This window comes from Metarhizium acridum (assembly GCF_019434415.1).
Source record: "Metarhizium acridum strain ARSEF 324 chromosome Unknown scaffold_255, whole genome shotgun sequence".
Taxonomy (NCBI): Eukaryota; Fungi; Ascomycota; class Sordariomycetes; order Hypocreales; family Clavicipitaceae; genus Metarhizium; species Metarhizium acridum.
Window position 1 is genome coordinate 344,804 of NW_027094022.1, and position 21,824 is coordinate 366,627.

Below are 21,824 nucleotides of genomic sequence, written 5' to 3' on the forward strand. Positions count from 1 at the left end.
GTAGGTAAAGTAGTTACTTACCTCGGCTCAGGCCGTCGTCCAGGCCAATTGCAAAGCCGAGCTCAGGCTGTGTCAACCTCCCCTGCCATCCATCACCACCTTGGGCACATACACACACACACACACACACACACACACACAAAAAAAAAGAGTCGCGTGCCGTCACCCCTTACTTGCCTCCGACTCCGAGCCGCGAGCGAAACGACGACGACGACGGCATTTCACAGCCCAAACAAGGCAGCATGCCTGCTCCCGCCGCGCCTGGGGCCCAGAGACCGCGGCCCAGCGTCGGCCAGATCCTCTCCATGCCGCCGCAGTGGCTGGCCATGTACGACGACTTCATCACAAAGAATGCCGGACAGGTGTCGCAGATTGAGAGCGCCCTGCGGAGCCTGACGTACATTATCCCCGGTATGGTCATCCCGCCGCCCCCCCCAAAAAAACTACAAAAGGCGTACTAAAACCCCAGGCCCAGGCCGCTTCCGCGATGCCGAAATCGCGTCCGAGTCAATACACTCGTTTGTGCAGCTCCTCTCGCTGTACCACGACGGGCTGCTCTCGCGGGCGGTGTCGCGGCTGGCCGTGCCGCGGCTGCGGACCGCCCACGCTCGCTACACGCGCTTCTGGTCGCAGAGGAGCAAGCTGTACCGCCGCGTCGCCATGGTGCTCCAGACGGTGATTTACACGGAGCTGCTGTGCGAGATGGCGGCCAAGAGGAGGGGCGGCGAGCGCGCCCGGTGGAAGGTCGTGGTGCTGGTGGAGGGCATCAAGGCCGCATGCAGGCTGCTGCTGCTGCAGGTCACGCGGTCGCGGCCGCTGGTGACGCCCGCTCTGCCGGAGAGGGAGCCTATTCCCGACGACGACGACGACGACGAGGATGGGGAGCCGGGGCGCGAGGGCGAGCTGCTGGACGGGGCGTCGCCGCACGGCCTGTCCGCGATGGACGCGAAGCCCCCCCACGAGCGGGAGTGGAAGATGCCCCGGACGGGCATGAGCCTGCCGTCGCTCCCGGACCCGGGCGACATCAGCTCGTACCTGCTGGGCCGGGTGCTCGCGGCCGACGACATCAAGCCGGCGAACAAGCTGCTCAACCGGCTGCGCGGCGCGTCGCGGGCCGCCGAGGTGCTGCACATTCTCGCGCCGCTCGTCTACGCCGTCGCCCTCGCGCGCAGCAGGGACAGGAAGTCGTGGACGCCGTGGGCGGTTGGGCTGGCCGTGGACTGCGCCGCGCGCCAGCTCCGCGACACGAGCCTGCGCGCGACGGCGCTCGAGAGGGACGAGTGGCAGCGCCGCGGCTGGGCCATGGCCTGGTGGGCTATGAGGGGCGCCTTTTACGACAATGTCACCAGCGGCGTCGTCGGCGCCGTCACCAGGCGCATGCCCGGCTTTGTCGCCGGCATCTTGGAGGACTACGAGTACCTGTGGGAGAACTACTACTTTAGCACCAGCGCGTAGGGCTTGCCAGGCCTTGCCGTGGTGTCTCTTCTCTTCTTTGATTATCGGCGCGGGATAGAGTAGAGGACAGCCCGGTCGATGGAAGTGCTCCTCGCGTAGGTTTCCGGCAGGGAGCGGTCATGGGATTGCTTGGCCACGTGTCACGATTATACAAGGGTTTTTGACATTTCAACCCGGAGAGAAGAACGGAACCACACAATGTTCCTGCTGTGGCCTTTGATACTGGCGCCGCATTGGGGACACATGGACCGATGTTATGGTTGGGCCGCCAAACGACGATGACATGTTTTGGTAAAAAGAAAAAATCCCACGCGGCGGTTGATTGCTGTCAAGCTGGGTGGACATTTTCCTTGTCCGGACGACTACCAGTATATAATACCCATCTCGGGCTCTAGGACAAAGGTGTCTCGCGCGCCGTGGGCGAACACCCACTCTATAATAGGGGAGTCGGACACAATCTATCGATATAGCAGCTTGCGTGACGCGCATATTGGACGCTGAGACGAGCTGGCCGTGCCTGGCTGCGGACCAAGACGCGGACAAGACGTGTACTATTTCCATTCGTCTGTGTAGTAACACATGAGCAATTTGGGCAAGAAGTTGCCAACGAGAAAACCACCAGGTGTCGATTCGGTACGCGACGTGTCGCCCACTGCGGGTTCTAGAACAGGGAGCGCACTGCAGGGAAGAAGATGGGAGCAGGCGTGTAATTACTCGCGTTTGGGCTTTCGAGACTGGCTTTGCGGAATATTCGTGTCTCGTGCCAAGGAGCTGCGTATGAAGAGGGACCGTTTGCGGCGGGGACGGGATGAAACCTGGTGAATGAACCATGGATTAGAACAAGTCTTTATAGACATGGAAAACTACGGATTCGTGTAGATGCTGGTGTTTGGCCGATATATCTTTCAATGCATGTTACGTGACACTCGTAGGGTTGCTGGGCTCTGCCGAATCGGTGCCAAGGGGAGCTTGTTGAATTTGTAGATGATGGCGTGAGAGTTGGCTGGGTCTATCACGAGCCGAAATGGGGCATGATGTGAGTTGAGTGCTGTGCTCAACAATAAACTCAAAACACAGTCTGCTACAATAGTCGGGACATATTGAAAGAAGCGAGTCCACTCGACACTCAATGCCCAAACGAAGTGGGCACATCTCCATCAAGTGGCCGTATAAACTCGGATTACATAGGACGCCTTCTCGAGTCGAAGATGAGGGCTTCCGTGAAGGCGCCGAGCTAACTGATTGGCCGACAGGTCACAGGAGGGCATACAAAGGTCGTCGATACAAGTCGTCTTCACCGCATGCTCCGACTGGCGTGTCCCCAAAGTCTCATCATCTCTTTTCTATCCCTTAAAAAGAAAGGGACTTCAACGTCATTGGTTCCCCTGACTCAGCTCAGCCTTAACTCTTTTTTTTCTCCCATGCCGCCTTCACGCAGCGGGAGATGCACAAACCTGACATGGGATGCCAATATCTTACTCTTCGTGCCACCACATGCCCGCATGGGGCAAAAGTGCCTCTCTGGTCCACAAACGTGCGAGTCGTTGACTCCCAATTACTCTGCCGCAGGTAGTTACTCCGTACAATGTGCATGGCAAGGGCATGGCCGAACTCAGTAGAATGACATCAGTTCAGAACCAATTGTATCGAAACCCAAGCCGAAACACACACAGCCACCACAATTGGTGCTACAAGGTTCAGCCTTGGAGGAATCGACATAAAAATAACAATGATGTACTCCGTAGTCTGTTGACACTACACAAATAGCATCAGATTTGACGGGGAACAGGAGAGGGGTAGAAAGAGTAAACATGATCAGCAGGAGATCTGGATATCGAGGGCGGCGGTGCTGTGCCGAAACAAGCTATTATCTAGGGTTGCATTTCGGAAACAGTGGTCGCAGGCGTGTAGAAATGATTTGCAGCCGGGGTTTGTTGTGATCTTCTCTGGCTAAGGCAATGTTTGCAGGCCTATCCAAGCAGCTGAATGGGATGTGATGTAATGTTGCCTGTCGTTGATGTTTATCCTCGGCAAGCATCTATGCTCCGACACCCCAGTTCTCGGGGGTACGACGAATGATAACTCTCGGCGCACGCTCATGGTCAAGAGTCAGTGTGCATCGCAGGCCAGCCTTTGCTAGCGGGCTGGACCTTGACCATGACCTGGTCCCGTGTTTCACCTTCTGATTTAGTCCAAAGATGGACGAACTAGGGTCATGTCGCGTTGCGCCAGGTGGATAATCATCCAAAGAGAGAGAGGCCAAGGCTTCGGCAACACGGCTGGTCCATGGCTTCAAGAGAAGGAGAAACCGAGAAGACGGAAGAAACCCCTGAGGGATATTCCTTGCCTATCAGAGCTCGACACAGGAGGAATATTTGCCATCGCGCAGCTCAGGCAGCTCGAGCACAGACAACTTGTTGAGTGAACCAAGGTTTATGACTTCAGCACACTCTCGGCCAACGGGCCGAGGCGTGCCGCAAAGAAGCCGAATACACCAGTGAGGAGTATGATCGTAGAAATCGTCTGAGGGACAAGAAAGAAAGCAAAAGCAAGGGAAGCAGAAAATGCAACTACACTTGCCATCGCTTGTCGAAAAGAGGTGGTGTGCTTGTGTCGTGTCTAAAAAAAGGCGAGACATGAGTATGCAAAACGTGAACCGCCCAAGCTGAAAGGCGAACAAGGCGGCCAAGGCGACGTTGAGACTCGCACTCACTGCCTCTTGACACGTCATTTTCAGCATGTGCAGCATGGCAATATCCGGCCATGGTAATAGAATCGAGCCATGGACCAATGTAGTTTGCACGCAGTGGCCGCGAGCAAGCAACGAACGTCCCGGCTCAAGGTCGGACAAATCGCCCATCAAACATCGAGGCCAAAATGTCACAATCGGTAAAGGATAAGGCACCCAGGCCAATAGGATAGGAATCCATACAACAAGGAGCCACTTGTTCAAGGGAGCGGGAACCCTCCTTCTAATGGCAAACCACAACGAGCCGAGAGGCAGGACTCTGAAAAGAAACAGAGTTGAGCCAAAGATCAATAGTTGCTCATAGCTCCTGCTAACCAGTGGCATGCATGTGCGGAAACCGACCCGAGCGGGAAGTGGATCTGAATTCCTTGTTGGATTGTTCTGTACAAGACGGAGTCGATGCGAACAGCCCAACAAGGGGGTTCGTGGAAGTATTGTTTATTATCCGGTTATTTGTTGGCCCCAATACCGCCGGGCAAATCGTCTCCCCTCCATCGGCCTTGATATCATACATGAAGGGCCGACACAAGTGCTAGATTGGATGACGCTCTTGCTCGTCGCTCGATAGCCAGCAGAATGAAAGGAAACTTCCTCTTGAGGGGAGTGAAGGGATCAAAAGCCAAGGTGGAGCGCAGACGACCGCCTTGCAGCAGAACGAACTGGGCAGTGCGGCCGCAATGCAGACGCAGACTACGATGAGGTTCGGAGTGAAGTGAATGGGCATTGCTGGTATTGACATTAAGATAATCCCTTGATGAGCCCAATTCGAGCAGTTCATGTCGTAACCGAGGCGGCTAACTGTCAAACCCGAGCCTGGAAGCATTGCCGCTGATAATATTGCCATCAAGTTGTGACGTGATGACGGCTGTTGTAGCAAATTCTCCAATCATGCCCTCGGTAAATGACAGACCATGTCTGAGAGCCGATGGACTCGCACCGCATTTCTTCGCTGCCGCCCGCCCTGAGCACATTGCCCCGTCTGACGCAAAACACATTTACTCATCTTGTGCAATAGATCTTTCAGCATGTAAGCTATGTGTAAGATGCTTTTTGAGTGAAGAATGGGGCTTCAGCTTACCTAGCAGCAGTGGGTGGGTGTATGGCAGTACAATGGACGCGTAGAATGCTGAAGTCCCATACCAAAAAAGAGAAAACAAGACTTGAAAAAGTTAGTCCGTGAATCAGACCCCAATAGCTGTTTCGTGATACGAGAAGAACAGGAAATCGCAACTCACAACAAGGGAGATCCATGTGGCCTTGATATTACGGATCAGAGGCTGATGTCAGGTCCTATGCAGACGGAGGACCGGCCGAAGTTTCGTTCGCGCAAGCTGGTGTGGTGGGTATGTTCTCGTGTCACTGTAGGGAAGGATTTCCTGCCGGCCACGATTGTTGCAACCGCATCTGATATGGCCATTTGCTTCGGCCTCGCCTAGGCGAGCTTACAGCCCTCATAACGGGTAGGACTAGTCCAGCGGCATTGTATACTTGAAACTCTACAAGGCCAACACCACGGGAAGAAAAGTAACCTCGTGGCAACAAGTGGATCGTGGTGCCTGGAGAACTCTATACTGGGACGCTCCCCCCCCAGCCACTGACGAAAGGATCCAAGTCGGGACCCTGCTATGGCGCGTATCTGGGAGCTTGGTAGGAAACTTGCAAAGCAATCTAATACGTATGATGACATAATTGTTGATTTGAAGATTGGCGAAGGCAAGTTGGGACGAGAGAGTGAGCTTGATAGGTAGAGCTTCGGGCAGCTGCCAGCAATCTCCGAATGGTCTACGGATTCGCTGCACCTCGTATCGCGCAAATTGTTAGTTTTTAAACTTCGGCCTAGTTGCTCTAGACTCACGTCCTACTTACGGTAATTGTACAAGTGGATGGATCTTTGCAAGTCTCTAACCGAATCTGTTCATGTACATAGCCGTATATTGGGGGATTCAAAAGAAAAGAAAAAAAAAAGAAAAGAAAACAAACAAAGAACAATGCCATGTTGCTCTTTGTTGTCTTGGAGAGGGTTTCGTTTGTATGGCGCGGAATGAATATTTCACGGAACTAGCCATCTTTTGGGCGCAACCGAATTGCTTTAGACCGCGATGGAAAGTCGAAGGATGTCTATTTGAAACAAAGTTGAGAAAATGGAGCTGAATGAGAGCCCGGCCAGATCGTTCGTGTTGTGATTATAAAGAGCAGACCTAGGGGTTAACTAGAAAACCTGCTTGCTCCAAGATTGAGAGATGGGGTGTTGTTCCTCAAGAGGGAAATTTACGGGCCAACTATTGGTTGTTTGACACATTAAGTTTAAAAGCAACTCATGCTTTGTTGTTGAAACCCAGTGGCTACCATCCCGTTCACGAGGCTGGTACGAGCTGTTTAGTCTTTTGGACACTGGGGCAGAAGTCGTGGATGACGATTTCGGGTGACGGAGAACGGCGTGCGCATGGTGCATGATTCTGCGAATACAGAGGGGCTTTGCCATTGATGGTATGGTTAGATTCTACCATCGGAAACCTACCGGGACATTTACCACTCCCATCGAGATTGTTTCAGGTACATAGCCTGCCACCTCACTCCCCTGCAAACCCGTGGAAACTATGGGGCGGCGTGAGCCCAAACCTGCTTAAGTAAAACGCCGATTCAGAACTTCGGGAGCATGGTACATACTTCGAGATGCGTTCGTGCTGGCTATTGGCAGGGGCCGCAGACCAGCCATTGGCCCCAAATAGTGTCTTGGGCTGATGCAATTGCGCCTTGACCTACTCATGGAGGCGCAAGGAAGAGGGGGAAAAAAAGGGAAAAAGGGGGGGGGGTTGGGTTCGGGAAAACTACTACGTAACTAGAATCTCAGCAAACTGTCTGCAGAAAGTTTGATCTTTCAACTTGTCAAGGACCAAAGCCTTAAGTTCCGCAATGTGGAATCCGGTATCATGGTATGGCTAGCCGGAGAATATTCAGGCGGGAAGACATCGGTTTTGTTTTCGAGAAAGCGAGGTCGGCCCCAAAGACATGTCGTAGGCGACATGTGGCCTGTGTTGTCTGGAGTCTGTCTGCATTAACGTACGAATATGTATCAGCTGCTCCGGATTTTGCTCCCCGAGACTCATTACAGACAACTCTGCAGATAGATCTTTGGTTGTGGCGGCTATGATTGGCGCTGTTGAGGGTGCTGTCGGCCAGTCGGGATGTGGTGAATGTGGGGTGATCAAGATGCTGCCGCTCGGGGCCAGGCGCCCTCTTTCACTTCCACTTGGAAGTTGGAAGCCATGAAGGACCAGAGAAAGACACGGAGCTAACTTCCTTGGCCTTTCCGCGATGGTGGACCGGGTTCGTTGCAAAATCTTCGGAGACACAGGGCAGAAGCGAAAATGCAACTGTAGCGCCCCAGTCATCGTGGAGAAGAAGCCCTACGGTTCTAAAACCTCCTCTTCGAACATGGTTCAGCCTTCCAGTTGGGTGAACCAGGGCATCCATTCAAGAATGCTCCAGGCGGCCCCTTGGTGCGTCTGGCCACACGTCTGGACTTTGCCCATGCAAAGCATAATTGTCTGCACCTGTTTGGAGTACCGATACGTCAGCCAATGCGCTTAATGTCATCGTCTTTCAGCCAGCCGCATTCATTCAACAATCCGATTGCCTGGGGGAGCCTGCGATCCAAAAGAATAAAAATAAAATAAAAAATTCCGGGGCGGCGGCGACTGAATGATGCCTCAATCTGAATTCGTTTTGAGTCATAACTGTGACTGCACAGCAATAAGCCTGCCAGCATATCGGGGCTTCTGTTCTGACTTCAAACGATGCCCTCGTGCTGCAAAGCAAGGCTGCGCTCCCGTCTTACGCCGGTGCCGTCTTACGGAAAGTGTCAACCGTGGCAAGTCCCGGACAAAAGCTTGCTGCGCTGCCGTCGCAAATCGAATGGGCTGTTCCGTCCAGCGTGCTTCGTACCAAAGCTGGAGAGAAAATGGACGGATTGTCAGACAATCCATCATGGTGTACAGCCAATGTCAAGAGCCGTGGACCTGAAAGGAAACCTAGGTCTATGATCGTTCGCGTCCCAATTGTGAAGGTCTTTTCCATAATTCACCGTGCCCCTCTGAAGTGCGGAGGATTGTCAGCCAAGGCAAGCGCGACTGTTTCATCCAAGTGTCCCGAGGAAAGAGCCCCTCTGTAGACGGTGCCCGGGGAAGAAAGCGCAATCTTGGGCAAGCCACCACGAGGCAAATATTCATTTTGCACCTTGTTCTCTCTTCCTTCGTCATTTTTCAGTTACCAGTCACCCACAATATCGCTTCAATGTTTCCTTTCCTCATGTCAGATGCTAGCACCGTCGGTGCCACGTTCTGTCCCGCCATCGTCCCATTCTACCGGGGTGGCAATTAAACCAACGCGCGACGTCATCCTTGGGAATTGACCTCGTGCTGCGCTAACTCCCATAGCAACTTGGTGCAACATTGCATGCCTGACCTCAGCGACTCGAACTATTCTCCTTGGACCATGAAGACAAGTGTTGGTCCGAAACTCTTCGTACGTGCAAGCCGGGCTTGGCGTGGCGCACAACAGCGTGGTAGCACAGAACCTCAGGCTAACGGTCGATAGGAGCATGCACAACCGATCTACTTACACATGCCATTGGTGATGTAAACACCATTTTGGCCAGCGCGGCACGAACTGTTGACTGTACTCGGCTACGTACAATAGTCACCAGACACTTAATGCGAAAGAAAAAGTAGGCCTACTGAGAGTTTATCCCTAAAAGTTTGACACTTTCGGTCTGGTTGAATGTCACCTCTCGGCATCAATTTGAAGACTCTCAGACTCTTGATGCCACATGCACACCGCACAAGGCTGGCCCAACCAAAGAATCAAGTCCGCTCTCGCGCCATGTGGAACATCTCTCACCATACATAGGCTACGTGCAAATTTTGTTGCGCGTGGTCTACGTTCTAGGCCGCAAGGAGACATGTGTATCATTTTCCGATGAAATACAATACTTTATCTCACAGTCAGACCACGTCTTCCACGCTATTGATTGTATCTCCCCATCATAGTCCACGGCAGGTGGATGATGGGCACAAATTGGAAATGACCGTGCCCGCGCCGCCCAAGCCCGGCCTCTCCGCTTCGTCAACACTCGAGCCTCGGGAGCTCAGACAATCTCGCACGCCGCTCTTAATTTTTTTTTTCAAAATTGCAAAACTAACTCTGAGCTTGGCCCCTTGGCCTCGTGCTTTTGTTTCCCCTTCTGCTTCACATAGATTGAATGGGTATGCTTCGCTCTCTCGCCCCAACACGCGTGCTGCGAGGGGCCTCCTCCTATCATGGCCTGGAATGCAGCCCAGGATAGTTCAGCCCCGACAGCCAGTAACGCCGCATTCACCTACCGCATGCTCAGCTTCTTTTACAATACAAGTTCCATTTTCTGGGAGTTGCAACCCTCCTTTCGGTGCTGACCCGTGGCTCTGGTCACACCGGTGGGAGGTTTCTGGGGTGTTTGGATGCGGAACTGGCTGTCCTTGGCCGGCTTGCAGGATGGGACTGAACAGAAGATTATTGTGCAAGGCGAATTGGGGGATCTGATGTGCCAGGACGCAGACAGATTGGCAGGGTTGGCCCCAAGCGCCCTTCCGGCACCCACTGGTTCTCGCTGTCGCTGCCCCTGGTGGCTGGGCTTCCGTGGCGATGCTTCCCGAGCCACCATCTCTGAGAAGATGCAGGTCGACTGGGGTGGCGGTTCGCGCTGTTCCCGTCTGGGACTACTGCTGCTCACTCTTGTGATAGAGTCTGGTTGCTGATGCTGGCACAACTGGCTATCCAACCAACCAGTCGATCCCCACTCATGCTCGTCAGGCACCAGAACGAAAGTTGGCGGCCAAGGCAAGGTTTATGGGTTGTGTGTTCCAGGGGCATGGGCCATCCAAGGCTGGGGGATCCATGACGCTTTTGAACTTGCCAACCAAGGTTTCGCATGGACCCGACTCAGAGAAAGTCCCATGCCGCGCCAGATGCCAAAATTGCCCGCCTTTTCGCCCTCTCGCGAGGAAGAAGTAGGTACGGAGTATCGAGGCGTCTGTAGGTGCAAAATGGAGTACCCGGTACTCGGTATTCGGTACTCGGCGCCACCACATCTGCCCATACATATGATGTTTGTACAATGTTTGTACAGACGACATTGCGGGAGGACCGGGGATCCATGATCCATGCCCACCATCGTGGATGAGCCACGACCAAACCGTGATAACCGCTCCACTTGTCCAGGCACAGTTCGGACTCAGCACGGCCAAAGACTCCTCAATTGAGGTCTGCAAAGCGCCTTTTGTCCCTATTTGGAGCTTCTCATCAGCCCATGTTGTCTGGATAGCAAGTGCCATTCTGCGCCTTTACTTCCAGAGCTCTCTCATCAATCTCTTTGTCGGCTTGCTGGCCCCCCCCACACACCCCTGCGGCCTGTGTTTCCATAGCCTGTCTGCTGTCCCACACCAACCCCCGTTTGTTGCTGATGGTTGTGACCTGGTGTGCTTGGTGTTGGGGGTGCCTGGGCCCTTGGTCCTCTTGGTTGCTCCTGGTCTTCTTGGTCCTGCAGTGCAGCAAAGCAGCGCACACCAAACGCTGGGGCCCTTTCCCCCATCCTTGAGCAATTTCCCCCATTGCAAGTTGAGTCTTGTTAGCCCTCGTGGCCCTTCTAAAAAACCCCTAGTCCCCGGGTCTGCGTCATGTCTGTTGCGCTCGCTTGAAGCGACGAGAAATGCTGTTGTTGCTGCTGCTGTTGCTCTCGCTGTTGCTTGTGCCTGCCGGTGACCATTGGATGGAATACGCAGTCCATGTACGGAGCACGGAGTATTCCGTACGTTTGTGCAAGAACACGTCTCGTTTTGCAGGGCCGCCCCTCTGTTGGAAACAAGAAGACGTATTGTAAGAACAGAGAGAGAGCCAAGTTATACGAGGCTGGGAAATCACGTTCAACCAGAGCCAACGTCAACTCGGTCCGTATCCTGTTGCGCCCTCCTGCCCCAGTTCTATTTGCACAGATAGTACTATGCAAGACTGGAAGAGCAACTCATTATCTGCACCTGTCTTTCTTTTGCTAGTTCACCTTGCTCTGCTCGTCCTTTCGGGCAACCTGGTCCAGGGATTGTTCAGTCAGGTTTATCAATGCGCAGCAGCCGCAGGACAAGTCAACTAGTGCTACCCCCTTTTGCACCCCCCTACTAATAATAATACATGGCTAATTCGCGCGGGGACTCCCCTTCAGGAACTTGTCAGAGTACTTGATAACAGGGTATCTGGCACGGAGTGATGCTCGACAAGAATCCCGGGTCTTTTTTTATACTACTAGTACGCCATACTCCGTTCACACTCCTGTACCTCCGTACCCATCCATACGACTTGGACAGGATCGTCCGCTTGTACTGAGCAAGCCTCCGGCTTGGGTTTGTTTTAATTTATCCCCTCCTCCTCGCCGTTGAGCTCTGCCCTTCTACTCTGACCAGACACACCACTGCGACCAACGACAAATTGCGCCGTCTGATTCCATTCGAGACTATCCTTCAACGCTCGTCGTTGTCGCAGAGGTGCTTCGTCACCTTCACCCATCATCGTCCATTACCCTCGATGTGAGACTACACCATGGACCAGAGTCAGAATCACCAGCTCCAGCAGCCGCTCTCGCTACAGTCAACGGCCTCATCGCCGTCGGCCGATGCTTCACCGCAGGACGTGCTTGCTGAGGCTCGTAAGAACCTCCAAGTTTTGATCGATTCTGGTTTCTCCAAGGACATGCTCCATCAATGGGTTGACGATAGCCTGTCGCTACAGCATTCTGGTTTACAAACCGCAACACTCGCTTCAACTCTATCGTTACCAACAACCACGACAACATCACCAACAGCGTCACTCGCTCCTCTGCGTGATCCCCCCCCGCCTCCTCCTCCTCAAATGTCCTCCGCCACCACCTCCGTCTACCGTTCCTTCCAGCCGAGCAACAGCGCCCCCAATGATACCCTCCTCGACGCCGTCGAGTATTGCCTCTGGCGACATCAAAACGGAATCCTTGGCCGACGACATGTCGCGAAACTGGTCTTCAGCTCCCACGCTCGGTTCGAATTCTAGCAGCATCATGACGAACATGGATCGGTCGGCCGGCTCTCAATTGGCCAACATTGAACCTCACCTCTTCTTCGCCGCCCCTTCTCCAGCATTTTCTCACAGGCCCAGGATCTCCATTTCTTCCGTCAGCTCCGGCTCGTCAGGACATGCATCTATTTGGTCAACAAACTCGGCTCACTCGGCATTGTCATGGCAATCTGGTGCATCTGCGCGATCTGGTTTTCCGCATGTCGGCGTGGGAATGATGCATGGCAGCTCTGTTTCGTCCCTCAACGGCGGAAGTGCAAGCAGCAGCAGCAGCAACAACAACAATGCCGCCAACAAGCAAAACATTTACTGGTGTACATCTTGTGAGACCAGTTTCAAGCGAAAGTATGACTGGAAGAGACACGAAGACGAATTCCATGAACGCTGGAGAAAATATCCCTGCCCGGAACCAGGCTGCAATAGAAGCTTCTGGGGGTCCAACTCGTTCAACCAACATCATAAGCAGTGCCACTGGCTGCAAGACTTGCCCTCATGCCGAAAAAGTAGTCAAGTTTCTTCGCAAACGCAAGTACTGGGCATGCGGGTTTTGTTCTGCCCTGCACCCTGCACGGGAACGACACGTAGAACATGTTGCCCGCCACTTCGAATCCGGACTCTCCAAGGGTGACTGGATGCACTCACGAGTCATTTATGGTCTTTTGCATCAGCCGCTCATCCGAGAAGCCTGGGATACCATTGTTGAGGGAAAACGATCCGACTATGGTGGTAGGCGGCCACAATTTAGCTGGCATCCAAGCAAGACGGGTCGAGCCCAGGGCTTTTTAGAGAAGGAGAGTCCCGGACAGCTTCAGGATCTCCTAGAATTCTTTTCCGGCGACGAAAGCGAGGCCAACTGGGTCGTTGGCATCGCCTATGAATTGGCGGATATTGTCATGGGCGCACCTCCTACACCCACTCCTCCGCCACCGCAGTTTGCCAGCGGCGCAGCTTCAATGGGACCCTCTCAGCATCCTCCTCCCTTCGTTCCTCTTCCTTCACAGGCCCATCAGCAGACAGCCTTGCTAACACCGACGAGCCCCAATAACCAGAGTCCTTTTGCTGCACCATTCCAGCAAGGTCCTGTTTTCCTGCCCTCGCAACCGTTTGGGGCGGCGAACCGACCTTCTCCCGACCCCTCCAACCAATCTCCGATGGCTGCGTCACAGTCTCCTCTAGGACCTGGCGGCTCACCAATGGAGGGACATGCTCGCGATATGCGGCAGTCGACTTCAAACTCGGGCCAATCTATTGGGGATTCCATGATGGATTACGAATACTCCACGGGGGGAAGTTCATACGATAGTTGGCCGCCTAGTTTCGCGAGCCCCGTATCGGGCAGCCCGGCATCGCAACAGCATACCGGCCCTGCCCCCCCTGATTGGAATGTAATGCAATACTTCAGTAATGACACGCAAGCGGCGTCTGCAGGAAGCAACAGCAACTGCTAACGAGGCAAAAATAACGCGAGGCGGATCGACCTCAGTAATTGACTCTGTTTAACGCCGCACCGACTCTCCTTCATCTCCTGACCACATGCTTCGTAACAAGCATTCTTTTTGTTCATACCTTGATTTGATTGCTGCTTCGAATTACAGCTACAGCACGCCGATACGGCTTTACCAGCAACGCCCATGTTTTACGTATGTCGAGCCAACCAAGTACCTATTTCATATACAGCTGTGCGCGCGTTCCTTTCCAACTTGGGGGAAACTTAATGATAATACCCTTGCGATTTTGCAGTGTGGCGGGAAGTGATGACCAGTCGCATTTCCGTCAAGCCAGCTGCCGCAACCCGGCTTCCTTTGCTGTTGATATGTGGAAACCCGGTTGAACCACAAAGGAAAGAGGAACTTTCTTTCCTTTCCTTTCCTTGTCTCTCTCTGTTTTTTTCATTTGGCAGAGCAGTATGCAGTAATTGCGTCCTTCCTTTCACTCTTCTGCTTAACTTGTCGTGGACGTTTGTTCTCGTCTTCTTCTTTGTTCTGATTGTTTTCGGTTACGTGGTCTACGGCGTTGGGGTATTACTCTGAGGCCCCCTAGGAAGCGTTGGGAAGGGCCGGAAGGGCCGGCTCGGATGAGATGAAACTGTGATTTGGGATGGAGACGTGTGTTTTGGCAATTTGTTCCGAAGGGAGCATGCAAGACACCTGACTGTACCAAAACTTGTATATGGGCGGCAGTGTGGGTGGTAATAAAAACTCCGTGTAGGATATGAGTAGGGAATGTCTATGTTTCAGAAGAGAAGAGCAATTAGCCTTCGCGAGACGCACGTTGTTGTATGTATGATGTTAGTTGCTCGATACAAACGATGGATGGAAGGGATTTCTTGTTTCAAGTCAAAAAAGCAACATGTCATGGCTGCAGGGCTCGATGGCGCGGCACGTGGAGTTGACGTGCAGGCTGCACGTCGTCGTCGTTGAGAGTTGAGACACGGAAACGGAACCCCACACATAATTGAGTCGAGGTTTCGGATCGACTTGAGACAATGGCAAACTGATCCACAATCAACGCAACTAACACTTGGACCATGAGCATGCCGCCGAGTGTGACCATTCAAGACCTACACAGAGGGCTCCCAGACATAGCATGCTGTTAGTATATATATCCATACTCTGTACACCTAACGACATATATCCCCATACATAGGCCCGTCTAGGCAGAACTTACCAGGAAACTGCTGACTTGTACAATACAGGCCGTGAAGACGAGTAATCACTACGGGCTTGTTTGAGGAGCAAGGTGTGACCATGAGCTTTGCTTCTTTATTGAGTGAGCAGAGATGCGTCTAAGCTATCCATACGAATATTTCCGCAAACATGATGGATAAATACTCTGCACAACACCCCATGGCCCAAGACGACATTTAGCCGAGGCTGCTGCGGTTCTTCTTCCTCTTCTTCTTCTTCTTCTTCCTGTCAGATTTGCCCGCTTGCTCCAGATCTTGGTTCTCTTCTTCCAGCAAGCCCTGAGCCCACTCTGACCACTTGACGTCTGTCAACTGCTCATTCTCGGCCACCGCAGTCCACCGCGACTGGTGAATATATTGATACACTTCGCCCGGCGCAAACGGGCCCTGGGCCAACGCCTGCTCCTGCGCCAGCTCTTCTTGGCGCTGGCCATACTGGTGTGCGAGCTGATCCCCGCGTCTTCGCAACTCGTTGTTATACCGCTGCCGAAACACCCGAGGCATCATCTGGAACACGACACCGTGCCTAACACCGTCCATCCGCCTGAGAGTCCGACGCTGGGCAGCCAAGCTTTCCAAAATAACATCATGGCCCGCGGGACCTCGGCTGCTCTCCCCGTGCTGCGGGCGGCTATCAGACAAAGAGCCGTGCCGAGAAGAGCTCGTCGTGTGTTTATGCGGATCCGGCATCGTCAAAGTATTGCCTGAAGCGTCGGACGACTATGTCTTTCCCTCCGGTACCGGGTTGCTTTGGCCTTTGAATCCGTCCAAGCTCGTTTGCCCAGAAAAGAACAGAGAAAAAAAAAAATACACGCGGCAATCTTTATACCCTTGGAGTTTTTTTTTCTTATCGGGCTATAATCGTGAAAAGCGATTTACATGATTCTCGACATCTTTCCCAAAAGGAAAGAAGCATCGTGACTAACATGCATGTAGCCGGCGAGCGTGAACAGCGACTAACACGGACCATGGGCCAAGTGATACAACGAAGCGGTGACACTGCCTTGGCATAATGACTCTTATCAGGCGCCGCTCCCCGGAAGACCATGTGGAGTGAGAAAAAAAGCCAAGTTCTCGGCTGGGCATTTGCGCAGTGAACATGAAGAGCTGTCGACTTGTCGTGACAACGATTCACACTGCGTGCGAAAGGGGGACGGGCCGGATATCCCCCTATTCACCTACCCTCCAAGTCTTACTCACCTCGCGCTTGTTCCCCGCGTGAAATTGCACCTGTTCCTGTGCAGCTGTGTTGCATGCCGGCGCTGGTGCTGTCGTTCCCCCCTTCTTTTGCTGGTGGCGTGCTTGTCTCTGCTGCCTGTAGGCAGAAGCGAGCTTGTCTTTGCATCGTGCTTCTAACAGTGCGCTTTTTTGATTGCTTTCTACGTGGAGGGACTGCTGCTCCTGTTATCAGATGGTGTGGTGCTCGGGCTTGCGGGATTGGAGACGGTGGCGGTTGGTGGTTGGGAGTTGGGCCGTGACGCTGATCTGCTACTTGCCCTTTTGGGGATTTTGCATATTGTTGCTCTTTTTTTTTTTTTTTTTTTTTTGGTGGTGTGGGAGTTGGGGCGAGGATGCCTTTTTTTTTTATCTTCACACTTGGTTTTTTTGCAGGTAGGACATGTATTTGATGAGTTTGAAGAAGTTGTAGTGTATTGGTGGTTTCTGGATAAAGATACATGTATCCTTGTACAAGCGGCGTGTCTTTGCCGTGTATTCCGAATTAAAGGCGCACATATCCTCCTACAAACTGTCATGTTATCCGAATAAAAGGTGCGCATATTCTCCTTTAACCTGCGTGTCTTTGCCAAAGATTCCGAATGAAACGCACAGATATCCTCCTATAAACGGCAAGTCTCTGCAAAAATCACAAGCCACGATAGAGCATAATGCGAAAAGGTCGCACACTGCGCCGACATGCCCATTCCATTGTCCGTATCGGCTCCTCAATCATCAATGTCTTTCTCGCTCCACATTCCTCACTATATGTGTCGTCAGAGTTCCTCCCATTGCCCCCCTTTTTTTTTCTTTTTTTTTTTTTTCTATGTATGTTCTTGTTAGTATTGTGTTTCATTTCCTTGTTATCCGCGGCCTTCTCATGGGCCTCTGCGTCCTTGTTCCTCTCGGCCTCTAAAATGCCGTCTTTGTGCTTCTCGCTATACAAGTCCACAGGTCCTCGTACTGGGAGTCCCCGTTATGCTCAGACTTGGGCCGCTCATTATGCGCCGCTAATTCTCATGCCCTTTCTGCTTGTTGAGCAGCTTGAGGAGGAGGAGGAGATTGCTGAGCAGCTTTTTGAGGACGAGGAGCTCGGCGAGCGGCTCGTCGATCGGCTTCTTGTCGAAGAGCTTCGAGTTCGGCCTGGTCCCGTAATTCCTTTTCGTTTCTTTCCACGAATTGGTCGTACAGGTCGCCGTGCTTTTTGACGTATTCATCGCATTTGTCAATAACCCTCTTTTGGAATGCTGCAGGATATAGACAGAAACTCCACTTTTTCCTGTGTCTACGCAGCTCTTCATATTTCTTCCACAGGTCGTCTAGTAACTCTTCTTGCTCAGGATGCATCTTCTCACGAGGACTCCGAGAAGACTGAGAGCTACTTGCGTATTCGGATGCGGGGGGCCCCGGGCTGTTGACGGTTTTGGGCATGTCTCGAGTATTGAAGGTTCGACACGTCGGTATTGGGAGGTTTACTGCGATTGAAAATGGGTGGTGGTATGTGCTATCAGGGGTGGCATGGCCGGCATTATACTAACAGCGATATTTGTGGCGTCTTTCCAGTTGACTGTTGCGCCTTGCACCTGTGGTGTCTGTGTTTTCTGTTTTCTTCGTGAACAGGGGAGAGAACGTGTCTTGTTGGTTTCTGGTAGTTGTGCATTTAGCTAAACTAAACAAAGTGACGCCAGTGTTCGACCAAATTCGCCCTTTGTTCATCAACACTACGACGCAGCCCATTGTGCTTTGGTGCTCGGAGTAGTCGAACAGCACACGAAGGCAGCCACGAAGTTGCGAGCGACGGCAGACTTCACTTTTCTCTCATCCAAGGACTCTCCATGGTCATGAACCTTACCCCAAACATATGCTTGGTTGTATCGAGCTGAATGACAATGGTAGACCAAGTGCTGCCCGGAATAATCGTCCAAAGTCGTAAGTAGATGTTATCGAGTCACTTTAAATCACTTCCCATCCCTCCGTAGCTATGACCGGGGCGGAGGACTCCATCTTCGAACACGTCAACTGCTTCGAAGGAAGTATGGAACTCCAATACAAGTTCTCCCGGGTCCGACGTAGCCATGATGATTTGATTGGTGGTCAATCATGGCTTCATTCAACCAGCCACAGCTCTGAATAGTCGTCACGAGCAGTTTAAATGACGGCGAAGAAAGGCCCTGTGAGCCCGAAGCAAGCCTTGATTGTTCCGATGATTCAACCAACGTTGAGCAATGAAGCATCTCAGGTTCCGAACAGTGAAGAGTGGGGTATTTCCATTAGGTACCTGTCCATTGATTGGCTCCTGCTCCGCGGTCCACGAGCTTTTGGCCAGATGAGGTACCTCACTATCATGCGCCGTGCTATAATAGATGATGGCGTATTAAGCTTATACCTGAATACTTTGTTGGCCAAATTTACCTTCCTGACGCTGGTTACCATGCATGTTAAGGAAAATCGATGGACAAATTACTAGCCAAGTTCAACTCGGCGTAATTGAGGAGAGCTTCGATGAGTAGGGTGTAATTTTATGGTTTAGATATGCGATGCAAGGAAGGACTCGGAGAGAGCTTGGATGAATTCAATGTTTGGGCGGATGCTGGATAACAGGCAGCAATAGCCACCGAGCTCTTTCCGTGTTTCGACCCAGACTCTACGAACCTACAACAGCACTCTCCTCCTCAAAGGCTTCCCAAGCCACCCGACGCTGCATATACATGCACGCGCTGCCTAGAAGCACTCCCAGCAGACCCGAGAAGCATCCGTGCGGTAGCCATGGACGAGGAGGACAGGTTCTCAGCCAGCTCTCCCGAGTCGGAGCGTCCCAACGAGCCGGACGAGGTCATGGAGGATGCCGAGGACGGAGACGACGCCGCCGAGCAGGACGACGACAATAATGACGACGACGACGAGAACAACGACGACGACAACGAGAATCACGATGGCGGCGACGACGAAGGTGACGACGCCGCCGCCGTCCAAAACGCGACTGCGACTGCGACTGCGACTGCTGATGGCGACGCCAATGCTAACACCAATGGCAATGCCAACGCCCATGGCGAACCCGATGTCGATGGAGATGGGAAGTCGCGTGTCAAATCCAGCAAATCTGCTACGCCTACGCCTTCCGCCGCCCGGCTACGCCTCCGTCCATCTCTACGACCAGAGGCAATCACGGCGCGACTCTACGACATCGTCCCGACAATGGCCGCGCCCCAGTCGACGAGCATCAATGCCATGGCCATCACCCCGGACCTGCGCTACTGGATAACAGGAGGCTCAGACGGCTATATTCGCAAATATGATGGACCCGGCACCATCAACGGCAAGCTGGCCTTGACCGTCGCCCAGAAGCACCCCTTTGTCGACAGCGTCACCAAGGCCGGCATCTTAATGTCGTATTGGGAAAACGAGGAGCCAGCCGCCCCAGGACGGGGGGATCAGGACCACAATCTGTCGCCCGTCTACTCATTGGCTGTTCACTCACGAGCTCTCTGGCTCCTCTCCGGCCTAGAATCGGGCGGCATCAACCTACAGAGCGTCCGTCATGACGAGGGCAAAAAGATTGCCTGTTTGCAAAAGCACACCAACGCTGTCAGCTCGCTGATGCTTGCACCAGACGAAAAGAGCGTGCTGAGCGGCGGTTGGGACAAGAACATTTTCGACTGGGACTTGAACACTGGCCAGACCATCCGCAGCTTCGACGGATCAGGCGGTCAGATCTCCTCCATCGAGCTGCGCCCTGCAAGCGGTGACCCCGTCCCGGTGGAAGCAGACGAACCCATTCCATCAACCACCATATCGACGAATAATGGCGCTCCGCCTGTCAACGGTGTCCTAAAGGACGAATCTGGTGCGCGTGATGCCGGAGCCGCTGACCGACTTGGCGCCGCTGGTCGAGACGCCGCAGCCTCGCCTGGTAACGAGAGTCTCTTTGGCGGTAGTGACGCGGGGAGTTTATTCGGAGAGACGGCAGGCGAGCAGCCCTTCGGCAACGATGATGATGCCTTTGGTGCCAGCATGGACATGATGCCCGGCCACGAGGGGGGTATGGACCACTCTGCCGACTTTGCCATGACTGACTTGAGCACCGCCACCAAGGAACCAGATACCAAGACGGGGGAGAGTGCGCCGACTACACAATCACAGACACAGACGCAGGAGCAACAACCTCTGTCACAAGACGCCATGATGCAGGTCGACAGTGACAAGCCATCGGCCGTGGCCACCGTCACGCCGAAAGAAGCGGCAATCGCGCAACAGTCCAGTGAATCACAGCCTCCCAAAGCGGAAGACGAGTCAAGGGAAATGGCACAACTAGCCCAAGATAAAGGGTTCCTGAAAAAGTCACAATCACCCGTCCTATCAGCTTCCCATCCAGTCTCCCAGCAGCAGCAGCATTTTGACCAGTCACAAGTATCGGCAACCACCTTTCTCTCCTCGGCGATTGACGGCACAATACGAATTTGGGACCGCCGAGCGCCCAATGCCGTGGCCAGAATCGGTACGAGACAGGGTGTTCCGCCCTGGTGCATGAGTGCGTGCTGGAGCCCGGACGGCAACATGATTTACGCAGGGAGGAGAAACGGCACAGTAGAAGAGTTTGACGTGAGAAGGGCAAAGAGAGGCTGGGAGCCTGAGAGGGCACTCAAGTTCCCGGCTGGAAGCGGTGCTGTCAGCGCTGTGCGACCCATGCCCAACGGACGCCATCTTGTTTGGTAAGTGGCTTTTCCGGAGCCATCGTTATCACGCTTTTTAGTCTTTCATGAAAATTCCAGAGTCACTGGCTAACCCCTCGTCTCTCCAGCGCATCGCATGACATCCTCCGACTGTACGACCTCCACGACACCCGGGCCTTCAAGCACTCGACTGTCCCGTTCCTCATCATCCCCGGGCCCCCGCGTGCCGGCGTCATTTCCAGCTTGTACATTGACCCGACAAGCAGGTTCATGCTGAGTGCGGCAGGGACACGAGGCTGGGATGGCACGAGCACAGAAGTTTTAATCGGGTATGAGATTAATGTAGTCAATGATTAATCGGTACAATGCCGCATTTGGCACCACCAGCCGAGCCCGCCAAGATGCCTATAGTAATGTTAAAAATCGGAACCCTAGTCTCCTTGTCATTCAGGGAGACGGGCTAATTCAATTTGTTTTAATCCATTTATGGCGGGATCCGTGCTCGGCATCCATCAGTAACTTGTGATTCCAACCGTCTGCGACCCCGTAGCGAAGCCAGCCAATGCAACCATCCATCTTGTGTCCAGAAGGCGCTATAACAAAGGGAATTCCTCCTTCCTCCTGCAGTCTGATGAATAAAAAATAACCATACATTTAAAGGCATTAACGCCGCCAGTATAATAGGAGAGGAAATACGATTTATTTCAACGGCTTTTTCTCGCTTTTATTAGGCAGTAGTACGCGTGACCAAACGTCCAAACATTCTCTTCTACACTCATAGCGTCTAGACTATTTCAATGCTATCGTTGCTAGATGCGCAGAGCTTGGTAGAGCTCGTTTGCAGAGCGGGCAGATCAAGGCCCGATGTTAGTTACCTAATGCGGTAATTTTTTCGGCCGGGTTACTGCCGGACCGAGCG

General features: G+C 53.1%; 9 protein-coding genes across 9 annotated transcripts; 5 read left to right on the forward strand and 4 right to left on the reverse strand.

Moving 5' to 3' along the window:
• Positions 1-4: 4 nt before the first annotated feature.
• J3458_012331 (uncharacterized protein) lies at positions 5-2,484 on the forward strand. The gene is made up of 2 exons (XM_066120043.1): positions 5-411; positions 476-2,484. Exons 1-2 carry the CDS (start codon positions 243-245, stop codon positions 1,453-1,455), a joined length of 1,149 nt encoding a protein of 382 aa, XP_065974989.1. The 5' UTR covers positions 5-242; the 3' UTR covers positions 1,456-2,484.
• Positions 2,485-2,624: 140 nt separating this feature from the next.
• On the forward strand, positions 2,625-3,518 carry J3458_012332 (uncharacterized protein). Its single transcript, XM_066120044.1, has 2 exons — positions 2,625-3,024; positions 3,091-3,518. Exons 1-2 carry the CDS (start codon positions 2,757-2,759, stop codon positions 3,174-3,176), a joined length of 354 nt encoding a protein of 117 aa, XP_065974990.1. The 5' UTR covers positions 2,625-2,756; the 3' UTR covers positions 3,177-3,518.
• A 5,664-nt stretch (positions 3,519-9,182) lies between these two features.
• On the reverse strand, positions 9,183-10,229 carry J3458_012333 (uncharacterized protein). The gene has a single exon (XM_066120045.1). The coding sequence runs from the start codon at positions 9,900-9,902 to the stop codon at positions 9,603-9,605; it is 300 nt and encodes a 99-aa protein (XP_065974991.1). The 5' UTR covers positions 9,903-10,229; the 3' UTR covers positions 9,183-9,602.
• Positions 10,230-10,540: 311 nt separating this feature from the next.
• J3458_012334 (uncharacterized protein) lies at positions 10,541-10,849 on the reverse strand (the record flags this gene model as incomplete). The annotated part of the gene is made up of 1 exon (XM_066120046.1): positions 10,541-10,849. One exon carries the CDS (start codon positions 10,847-10,849, stop codon positions 10,541-10,543), a length of 309 nt encoding a protein of 102 aa, XP_065974992.1.
• Positions 10,850-11,827: 978 nt separating this feature from the next.
• Positions 11,828-12,310, forward strand: J3458_012335 (uncharacterized protein; the record flags this gene model as incomplete). Its single annotated transcript, XM_066120047.1, has 1 exon — positions 11,828-12,310. One exon carries the CDS (start codon positions 11,828-11,830, stop codon positions 12,308-12,310), a length of 483 nt encoding a protein of 160 aa, XP_065974993.1.
• A 401-nt stretch (positions 12,311-12,711) lies between these two features.
• On the forward strand, positions 12,712-13,782 carry J3458_012336 (uncharacterized protein; the record flags this gene model as incomplete). Its single annotated transcript, XM_007816407.2, has 1 exon — positions 12,712-13,782. One exon carries the CDS (start codon positions 12,712-12,714, stop codon positions 13,780-13,782), a length of 1,071 nt encoding a protein of 356 aa, XP_007814598.2.
• Positions 13,783-15,197: 1,415 nt separating this feature from the next.
• Positions 15,198-15,560, reverse strand: J3458_012337 (uncharacterized protein; the record flags this gene model as incomplete). Its single annotated transcript, XM_007816408.2, has 1 exon — positions 15,198-15,560. The coding sequence occupies one exon, from the start codon at positions 15,558-15,560 to the stop codon at positions 15,198-15,200; it is 363 nt and encodes a 120-aa protein (XP_007814599.2).
• A 1,692-nt stretch (positions 15,561-17,252) lies between these two features.
• Positions 17,253-17,666, reverse strand: J3458_012338 (uncharacterized protein; the record flags this gene model as incomplete). Its single annotated transcript, XM_007816409.1, has 1 exon — positions 17,253-17,666. The coding sequence occupies one exon, from the start codon at positions 17,664-17,666 to the stop codon at positions 17,253-17,255; it is 414 nt and encodes a 137-aa protein (XP_007814600.1).
• A 1,026-nt stretch (positions 17,667-18,692) lies between these two features.
• SPT8 (Transcription factor spt8) lies at positions 18,693-21,387 on the forward strand. Its single transcript, XM_007816410.2, has 2 exons — positions 18,693-20,944; positions 21,034-21,387. The coding sequence occupies exons 1-2, from the start codon at positions 19,002-19,004 to the stop codon at positions 21,260-21,262; spliced, it is 2,172 nt and encodes a 723-aa protein (XP_007814601.2). The 5' UTR covers positions 18,693-19,001; the 3' UTR covers positions 21,263-21,387.
• The last annotated feature ends 437 nt before the right edge of the window (positions 21,388-21,824 follow it).

Excerpts from the sequence above, each read along its gene's own strand:
- J3458_012332 (XM_066120044.1), top strand. The coding sequence starts at position 2,757 with ATGCTCCGACTGGCGTGTCCCCAAAGTCTCATCATCTCTTTTCTATCC. Across the intron at positions 3,025-3,090 it reads TCCCAATTACTCTGCCGCAG|AACCAATTGTATCGAAACCC; the intron begins GTAGTTACTCCG and ends ACATCAGTTCAG.
- J3458_012333 (XM_066120045.1), bottom strand. The coding sequence starts at position 9,902 with ATGGTGGCTCGGGAAGCATCGCCACGGAAGCCCAGCCACCAGGGGCAG.
- SPT8 (XM_007816410.2), top strand. The coding sequence starts at position 19,002 with ATGGACGAGGAGGACAGGTTCTCAGCCAGCTCTCCCGAGTCGGAGCGT. Across the intron at positions 20,945-21,033 it reads AACGGACGCCATCTTGTTTG|CGCATCGCATGACATCCTCC; the intron begins GTAAGTGGCTTT and ends TCGTCTCTCCAG.
- J3458_012331 (XM_066120043.1), top strand. The coding sequence starts at position 243 with ATGCCTGCTCCCGCCGCGCCTGGGGCCCAGAGACCGCGGCCCAGCGTC. Across the intron at positions 412-475 it reads CCTGACGTACATTATCCCCG|GCCGCTTCCGCGATGCCGAA; the intron begins GTATGGTCATCC and ends CCCCAGGCCCAG.